At 52.0% G+C, this 9,501-nt stretch overlaps 1 protein-coding gene and 1 pseudogene across 2 annotated transcripts; both read right to left on the bottom strand.

Annotated features, from left to right (window-relative positions):
• Window positions 1-386: 386 nt before the first annotated feature.
• Epop (elongin BC and polycomb repressive complex 2 associated protein) lies at window positions 387-2,716 on the bottom strand. The gene has a single exon (XM_031352033.1). It carries the CDS (start codon window positions 2,375-2,377, stop codon window positions 1,178-1,180), a length of 1,200 nt encoding a protein of 399 aa, XP_031207893.1. The 5' UTR covers window positions 2,378-2,716; the 3' UTR covers window positions 387-1,177.
• A 5,485-nt stretch (window positions 2,717-8,201) lies between these two features.
• LOC116078068 lies at window positions 8,202-8,657 on the bottom strand (annotated as a pseudogene). Its single transcript, XR_004113413.1, has one exon. The product of XR_004113413.1 is annotated as a small nuclear ribonucleoprotein E pseudogene (transcript).
• Between the last annotated feature and the right edge of the window lie 844 nt (window positions 8,658-9,501).

The following is a 9,501-nucleotide window of genomic DNA, read 5'->3' on the forward strand; positions in this document are numbered from 1 at the left end:
CCTGATCGCCACGTGTAGAGCAAGCCACTCCACCCTTCTGACTCAAGGAGTCAGTCCTGACTGGGGCGTGGTCCAGGCCTAGCTCCTCTCAGCCCAGAAAACAGAACCTCTGACCCCAAACCTAATCCCCCAGGCCCTGCCCACTTCTGATCCATCAGATCCCTGACAACTCCCCAAATGCCTGAGGCTAAGGAACACTTAAGGTAGCTCGCCCAGCACAGGTTTCCCTCCACTCCCCAGAGGCCACGCTTGGGTCCTTTCACTTGCCTTCCTCCAGCCTGCTTAGTACCCACCCGCGTTGGGTGTCTGAAGCATGGATTTCAGACTAGCCTTCTACGTACCCCACCATCCCATCCATAAATTGAGGGAGAAGACCTCAAAAGACGACTTGTTTGGTCTGATTTTATTGATTTATTCCATCTTCCATCATTTTCCCAGGGAGTTTTTGGCTCCTTCCCCAGGCAAAACCAGCCTTGGGCCGCACAACACGGCCCTCTTCCTCCTCTCCTCTCTGAACGTGAGGAGGACACTGGAGCAGATCTCTTTCCCTCCCCAAACCTTCCGCCAAAGGGAAACTCCAAAACTGGACAAAAGGGTAAAGTCTGCTGGCTGGCTGAGCCTGAAGATCTTGACAAGGGGAGAATCACCTGAACTTGGGGAGGGGAAGGGCTAGGAAGAGAAAAAAGGGAGGTGTAAAGGGTTAAAGGTCTGGGCAGTGGGGGTGGGGGATGCCCCCAGGGAGTTGTCAATCACCTTCAAACTCCAACCACAGCCCCCACGCCGCTAAACTGACCCTCATTCAAACAAGGAAACAACCGGTTTGTCCATCACCAAGGTCCGTCCCTCTGTCCTTTTCTCTTGGTCTTAGGGCCTTAGCCGCTTTGCCCCCCTGGGGTGAAGGCTCTGCCCGCCCGCAGGGAGGCCAGAGATGGTCACGCAGCTTTCTGCAGTCATTCCTGGACGCCAGTCCTTGGATCCTCCATAAAGATGAGTAAAAGGGGTATCAGCCGACCTCTCGGGTGCTCGAAGATCACTGTCATTTGAGGTCCATCGGGCCACAGCCCATAAAATGCAAAGAACAGCCAAATTTGAGAATTGAGGCTCCCGCCTGGAGCCCTCAGTCTGTCCGGGAGGGCCCCAACTTGCCCCCAGGTAGAGGGTAGAAGAGGTCCGATGCTCAGAGGTCTTCCAAGTTGACCCACCAGGATCTGAGGCCCGGGGGCTCGGGGACGGCGGGTCCTCCCATCTGCCACTTCCACAGCGGGTGGGCAGGCGGCGGCTTCGCGTCTCCCTGGAGGCGAAGCGAGGAAGCCGGTCCTAGGTCTCCGTTCTCTTCCACCACGAGGGCTGGGGGACAGGGAAAGCAGTCAAGGAGGCTGAAGGTGCTCGAGGTGGGAAGCGTCGGCGCGGGCCGCCGTGGCTGCACACTGCGCGGGGGCGGCGCTGGCCGCCGGCGTTTCTTGGCTGCTCCCCGGGCTTTGGCGGCCGGCCGTTCCGGCCCTCGGCGCAAACTTGGAGTATCCAGGGCGAACCCCTTCGCGTAGCACCAAAGTTTCGAGCGGCGGATCAGGCGATTGAAATGTTCCTGGCGGAGATCGCCGGGCGCGTCTGCCGCTGCGTCGGCCGTCGAGGAGCTGAGCGCGGGTGCCTCAGGCGTGGTCGGCGCAGGATCTCCACCCTCTGGAGCTTCCGAGGCCCGCACTGGCTGCTCGGAAGGCGCAGGCTCCGGGGAGAGGCCCGCAGGTGGCGACGGCTCCAGAGGCGGACTGCTAGTTGCCTCGGGCTGGGACTCCAGACCCAGGGCTGGCCTGGGCGGGGAGCAGGCGGAGCTGGCCGGAGAGTCCCGAAGACGCAGGGGAGCGGGGCAGCCGCCCGGAGGTGCGCAGGACCCAGCGCAGAAGTGCGGGAAGCCGCCTCCGCCCTCTTCCTCCTCTCCACCGCCCCGGCACACCGCGACGTCTGCATCCTCGCGGGCCGGGGAGCTCACGTCGCTCGACCGCCCGGCCTGGCCCCCGAGGTGCTTCGGGCCGTCCGCGGCCCAGCCGCCTGGGCATGGCGAGGCCCGGGGGTCCAGAGGCACCGGGGTCCGCGGCGCCAGCTCTCCAGGCCCCGGGTCCAGGGAGGACGACGGGGGATTGGCATGGGCGTAGAAGGCGAGGGCACGCAGGCACAGTGGGGAGAACTCTGGGGTCCCCCGACGCGGCTTCCGGGGCGTAGGCGAGCAGGGAGACCCCCGCGGGGAAGCAGGCACTGCCAGGCGGGGAGGAGGACACAGAGTCTCCATGGAGCAGCTTTGGGGGTCGCCCACTGCGGGGGCCCTGCTCCCAACGGCGGGATACCCCGGCGGCTCGAAGAGCCCGGGGGGGCAGAGGAACATCGCCCCCCGTCGACGGGGAGGTCTGTGTTCACGGGCGTCCCGGGCCCGCCACCGGGAGTCCGCGGCGGCGCTCCGGCTCTCTCCTCGGGATCGTCACGCGGCCCTCGGCCGCGGCCGGACTCCTGGGTCCCCGCGCGTCCCCGGTGCGATCGGTCGCGCTTCCTGCCGCCGCCTTCCCGGCGCAGCGCCCGGCACGAGCCCCCCTCAACGCCGAGGCGGGGGCAAACAAAGCAGCTGGCTCTCGCCGCCGGCGGGAAGGGACCCCGGCCCGGCGCCCGGTGCCCGGGCCCAGCGGCAGGGAGGGCGCCTTCCGCCCTCTCAGCTTCTTTCTTCCCCGCTGGCTCCGGAGACCGCGTTATAGAGAACTGCCCCCTCGCTGCCCCAATACCAGCGCCGAGGCTGCGAGCCCGTCTCTGATTGGGCGCTGCCGCTCTGACGTCACGTAGACCCCACCCCTCGGGCGGCACGGCCCCCGTCCCCATTCCGCACACAGACACACACACGTGGACCCGGAGCTGCTGGGCTGGAGGGCGGGGAGCAGGGACGCGTGGGTCTAGGCGCGCGCGAGTGGAAGTGCGAGGGGCCAGACGCACCGCTCCTGGTGGCCCGTGGGTGACCTGGAATCTTTTTACCTGGTCGCAGGTCCAGCCAGTCGTTTAGCCCGTAGACGACGCGGTTTTTCCGCATCTGTAAAATGGGAAAGTTTGTTTCAGCCCTTTGGAAGAGAATGGAGCTCGGTGAATTCAGAGAGACAAGCTCGACAACAACGTGGAGGAAAAGGATGGAGCCAAGCGTCGGTGGCTTACGAGCTTGGTGTAGCAAGGAGTCGCTTGCTAAGGGTGTCCTGTGGTTTTTGCTCAGGGCCGGGTAGGACAGCGGCCTGGCACTCAGCGAATTCAAAAACAAACAAAAATGCTCGTAGAGTGGGTGATTAGGAATTCACTATATGTGTGCAAGATTCATAAAGGAAAAAAATAAATTTGGAGGAGGGGGAGCGTCGACAGACCCAGGGAAGACAATAAGCTGACTCTCCCTCGATACATGTTTCCTTTTCTTGGTGAAGTATATGGTAGTACCCCACGTCTTCCCGGAATTCCAACACTCTGGCACAGCTGGGAGCCTCCAGATCCCGGGATTCTACCTTCTGGATCCTGAGCGACCAAAATGGGTGGAAAAGACCAAAAGACTTACTCTCCACCCACAAACAAAAAGTGAATAATTCCTGGAACACGTTCTGATAATGTACACGTCTCTCACATCTTTTCCCCTTTCTAGCCGTCGCGCTCATACTTTATGAAACGGGCTTGTTCCCTAGTGCTGAGCTCCTTAGAGTCTAGAAAGAGCTGGTGCCCTGGCTGCACAATCGAGCCCAGCGGCCAGCAGCACATCCAGCCTTGATCACTGCTCTATCCCTACTGCCCAAACGGCACAATAAACATTTGTGAATGAATGAGTCTTTGGGCTGTTCATTGTCATCCTGAAATACAGGTTAGATACAGCTGCTTTTCATCTGCAGAAGTACACGAGAGATTTATATGGTGGCTTGGAGTGGGGTAGGATGAGACTGAGGGATACAGAATTGTCTTCTGAGCCAGGGCAAAAGAAAGCTCTCCCTCCCTCCCTGATAGGGTCTCACCCACCACTGTGGCCTGGAACTCCATCTTCTGGCTTCACCCTCCTGAGTGCTACACTTAGATGCACAATCGGTTTTTCTGTATGAAGACAAATAATGCAGCTTGCATTCTCATCCTTCCAGCAGTGACAATAGACACTGTTTTTCTAAATAGCATCAAACAAGACCTGAGAAGAAAGGGATGGGAGGATGGGTCCCCCCCCACACACACACCCTTTCCTTGGCAGAGACCCAAGGTAAATCTTCAAAGGGAGACTTTCGGAAGAAGAGGGTTCAATATTCTGATCCCCCACTTCCCTTACCCCAGGTGTCCTCTAAGGAACAGCTGTCATGAGGGGGTGGGTCCCTCTGGGGTCCTGCCAGGTCATGGGTCATGTGGTTGAACTGGATCTAACCTCCAGGCTCCTTTGCCCACAATGCCTTGACCCTACCCTAAACTCTCTCCCTCTCTCTCTCTCTCTCTCTCTCTCTCTCTCTCTCTCTCTCTCTCTCTCTCTCTCTCTCTCTCTCTCTCTCTCTCTCTCTCTCTCTCTCTCTCTCTCTCACACACACACACACACACACACACAGGCTAGAAGAAATTGTGGAAGGTTGATCTGCTCTAGAGAGAGAGATTGAAAGCCTTCGCGGCATTTTTTTTTTTTTTTTTTGGCTTGCAGAGAGGCGTCTAACTTATCTCCATGCTCTTCTCTAGTCCCTATGACAGATGTCTGAAATCGGCCTTGGCCCATTGCAGAAGCTTGGCCTGGGAGGCTCCTTTCTCCTCTTTTTCTGGAGTCTCTTGAATTTGCAGCCCTGCACCCAGCACGATGTGGATCTCTGTGTGAATAAATCAGGGAATATTATATAACAGTGCAGCTCCCAGGCCTCTCCCTTCTCCCACTCCAAAGCTGTCAGCTCCCCAAACCTGAGATAAGGGTTTTAGTGAAGGGGTCGGTGCGGCTAAAGAGTTTTCCCCTGGAGGGGAAATCACATCCACCTTCCCTTCCCGGAATGCACATGGAAAACACTGTGGGGGAATGGGTATATGCTGCAGTTGAAATGACCCGGCAGTGCCATCTTTTTCAGGAGACTTGGAGAGGGCAACTATGAACCCCTGAGCAGGATTGTCCAGATACTCTGTGTCTCAACGTCCCTTTCAGAAAATGGGACAACTGTGGTTTTCTCACAACATCAACAGCGGGGCTGAACATGAAGTTTCCCAGCACCAATCCCCTCACGTGGGCTGGCCAAGTTGCTGCACTTCCCACAGTGAACAGTAGAGGGCACTCGGCCCCATCCTCCGCCTATCACAGAATGGGTGGCTGCTTCCCCTAGAGACACAGGCTGGGTGCGAGGAACTGTAAGACACTACCCCAGAGGGAGGGACAGAAGAAATAGGAGGGGCCCCTGGAGGGCTAGCCCGGAAGACAGTTCTTCTTCGAAGCCCATCTAGTTCTTTTTTGTTGTTGTTGTTTTTTGTTTTTTGTTTTTCGAGACAGGATTTCTCTGTATAGCTCTGGCTGTCCTGGGACTCACTCTGTAGACCAGGCTGGCCTCCAACTCAGAAATCTGCCTGTCTCTGCCTCCCAAGTGCTGGGATTAAAGACGTGTACCACCATTGCCCAGTGCTCATCTAGTTCTTAACCAAGGAAGAAGGGATGGACCATATTCAAGGATATTGAAGGGACGGGCCTCCCAGGCTAAGCTTTTTCGAAGATAAGACGTGAAGTGCCCTAGCCTTCCACCCCAATAGAACTTCCCAGCACTTTGGGTTACTAATCTCTTAAGAATTCTGCTACTTATTGCCCATAACTGCCTTCTATCGTAGACATAAGTTATTTGATTTGTTCAGTTCCATGACAATTGGTAGCCCATTCTGGCTACAAACTCCAGATCCTCCTGCTCTGAGCCTCCAAAGTAGCTGGGATTATAAGTGTCTACTATCAGGTATATCTGTTTCTTAAATTTATTTTTGTGTGAACGTATGGTGGTGTGGGTGTTCCTATATATTCAAAGGCACGTGAGTGTGTGTGTGCACATGACAAAATCAGAGGTCAGCCTCCACTGTTGTTCCCTGGGAGCCTTCAGCTTTTTTAAAATTTTAGCCAGGCAGTGGAGGTGCATGCTTTTAATCCCAGCACTTGGGAGGCAGAGGCAGGCAGATTTCTGAGTTCCAGGCCAGCCTGGTTTACAGAATGAGTTCCAAAACAGACAGGGCTACACAGAGAAACCCTGTCTTGAAAAAACTAAAAACAAAAAACAAAAAAAAAAAACAAAAAAAAAAGAAAGAAAGAAAGAAAAGAAAAGAAAAAGGAAAAAAAGAAAATTTTACTCATTTTTATGTATTTATCTGTTACACCTTGGTTTTGAGATAGGGTCTTTCTTTGGGACCCAAGGCTTGAGGATCAGGAAGGGATGGCTGGGATCTATCCCAGGAGTTAACCTTGCTCTACAACTGCACCCAATCTCCCCCTCCAAGGAATTACAAAACCAAGCTACCACACTGGGGCTTTTTAAATTTTTATTTTTTATTCTTTTATTTTGTTTTGTTTTGTTTTTTTGAGACAGGGTTTCTCTGTGTAGCTAGCCCTGGCTGTCCTGGAACTCACTCTGTAGACCAGGCTGGCCTCAGAAATCCACCTGCCTCTGCCTCCCAAGTGCTGGGATTAAAGGCGTGCGCCACCACTGCTCAGCTTATTTTTTATTCTTATTTATTATTGTTTTTGTATGCTTGGGAACAAGTGCCACCATGCATATGATGAAGGCAGAGGACAATTTTGTAAAGTTGCTCTCCACACTCACTTTGGAGGAGTATCATCCAAGGTGACTCAGATGGACTCCAGGGGGTCATGCTCAGTCCTTGTACTTGCAGGCCACCCACTTTACTGATTCAGCCATCTCCCCAGACCTTAGATATGAGCTTTCCTAACACATAAATCCACACTTAACCCAATGTCTAATTAAACATTTTCCCCCGGTACTCTGGAGTCTGAGGTAGACAGATATCTGAGTTTGAGGCCAGCCTGGCCTACAAAGTAAGTTCCAAGACAGCCAGGGCTACACAGAGAAACCCTGTCTCAAATACAAAGAAAGAAAGAGAGAGAGAGAGAAAGGAAGGAAGGAAGGAAGGAAGGAAGGAAGAGAGAAAGAAAGAGAGAGAGAGAAAGGAAGGAAGAAAGAAAGAGAGAGAGGGGGGAAGGAAGGAAGAAAGAAAGAAAGAAAGAAAGAAGGAAGGGAAGAAAGAAAGAAAGAGATGAAGGAAGGAAGGAAGAGGGAGAGAGAAAGAAAGCAAGTGAGTGAGCCATGTGCCATCATCACGAGGGCTTAATTAAACAAAAGTAAACTTCTGTCTTCGGTCTTCCTGACTGACTCTAGGCTGACCTCTAAGTCTTCCGTCCTCCTGAATGCTTGTCCAGCACTCAAGAAGCCCTGGGTTTGATTCCCAGTACCGTGTAAAGCAAGCCAGAGAGATGGCTCATCAGACAAAAACGCTCACCACCAAGCCTGAGTTCAGTCTCTAGAACCCACATGGTAAAAGGAGAAAGACGACTACTGCAAATTATCTTCCATCTTCCTGCAAAATTAATAATGATAATAATGATGATAATAATAATGAAAGCAGCCATGGTGGACCACACCTGTGACCCCAGCGCTCATGGGATGGAGGCAGGAAACTCAGAAGGGACAGGTCATCCTCAACTACATACATACATAGTAAATTCAGAGCCAACCTGGGCTACATGAGATTCTCTCTTGGGATCAAAATGCAATTTTTATTATTTTTTTATTTTTTTTATTTTTTTTAACCAAAACTTGTTTATTTTCAATAAGTAAGAGGCCCCTCAGTCTCTCCCACCAACCTTAGCAGCTCACCTGTGCAGGCAGAATTCTTACTCTGCCTCAAGAATGTACAGATCCAAGCTCTGAGAAAAGCAAACGTTATGGGGGGACTGGATGCCCTCAGAAACCTTAAAATACCTCCGGGCAGTGGAGGTGCACACCTTTAATCCCAGCACTTGGGAGGCAGAGGCAGGCGGATTTCTGAGGCCAGCCTGGTCTACAGAGTGAGTTCCAGGACTGCCAGGGCTACACAGAGAAACTCTATCTCGGGGAAAACAAACAAACAAACAAACAAAAAAACCCCAAAACCTTGAAATACCAACATTATTTAAAAGCATTTTGCCTCCAGAATCAAACAACGTAAAATTGTAACAAAAACAATCTAACTGTATTTATTGTCACCCGAAAATAATGTGCAAGTAAAACAAGTTGAGTAAATATAGCTTGCAGTAGAAGACACCTTTAAACACACTGAGGTGCCTTCTCAGCTTCCCCATGCTTGACCATTCATTACTAGTTGGAAACACTTTGGAGCAGAGTAATATTATCTCCTTTTAGCATGATCCGACCCAGTTGTTTTCTTGACTTTGTTTTAGAATGAATCTCTTCTGCATCATCTAATACAAGGTTCATGTATTCATCAAAGCTAATAATACAGCCCTCTATCCGCATATTCACTTGTTCATACAGCCACACCTGAATTCGAGATCTATTTTGCAAGTATCTGAAGATAAGGTTGATGGGCTGCACCATCACCTTCTGCACTTTCTGGCCCTGGCCGTGATACGCCATGGTGGAAGTCACAAAGACCACACGACTAGGAAGGCCGCCTCGGAAAAGTGCAATTTTTATTAATAAGATATCACTTATAAGAATCCTTATCCCCATTTGCAGTAACTCCCATTCCCAAGCCCAGGGGACCAGTCTTCTTTCTGGTTGTATAAATCTCCCATTTCTGGACACATCTTAGAAATGGAATTGTGGGGCTGGTGAGATGGCACCACAGGTAAGAGCACTGACTGCTCTTCCAGAGGTCCTGAGTCCAAATCCCATGGTGGCTCACAACCACCCGTAATGAGATCTGATGCCCTCTTCTGGTGCGTCTAAAGACAGCTACAGTGTACTTATTTGTAATAATAAATAAATCTTTGGGCCGGAGCCAAAGAGGTCAACCAGAACAAGCGGGGTTGACCAGAGTGAGCACAGGTCCTAAAAGTCCATTCCCAACAAAGAGGTGGAGGTTCACACCCATCTGTACAGCTACAGTGTGTACTCATATACATAAAATAAATAAATCTTTAAAAAAAAGAAAGAAATGGAATTGTGTGGTCTTTTGTCTTGGCTTTTTTCATAAAAGTACAGTGTTTTGGGGTTTTTTCCATGTACAAGCATTCGCTCACGGGTTAGTAATGTATCCCTTTTGCTACTGGGTGACATCTCAATACATGAATGGGTAGACCCTTCTTGGTTTACCCAGTCACATTTAGATTGTTTTTACTTCTTGGTTATAAATAATAAGATCATGAACACTTGCATTTAAATTTCTGTCTGTGTCCCTCAGTGATAGAACATTTTATTTAGCATGTCCAAGGGTTTGGGTTTCATTCCTAGCACACACGCACGCACGCACGCACGCGTGTGTGCGCGCGCACACACACACACACACACA

Source organism: Mastomys coucha, unplaced genomic scaffold (genome assembly GCF_008632895.1).
Source record: "Mastomys coucha isolate ucsf_1 unplaced genomic scaffold, UCSF_Mcou_1 pScaffold5, whole genome shotgun sequence".
Lineage (NCBI taxonomy): Eukaryota > Metazoa > Chordata > Mammalia > Rodentia > Muridae > Mastomys > Mastomys coucha.

Coding starts and splice junctions, on each gene's coding strand:
- Epop (XM_031352033.1), bottom strand. CDS start 2,377: ATGTTCCTCTGCCCCCCCGGGCTCTTCGAGCCGCCGGGGTATCCCGCC.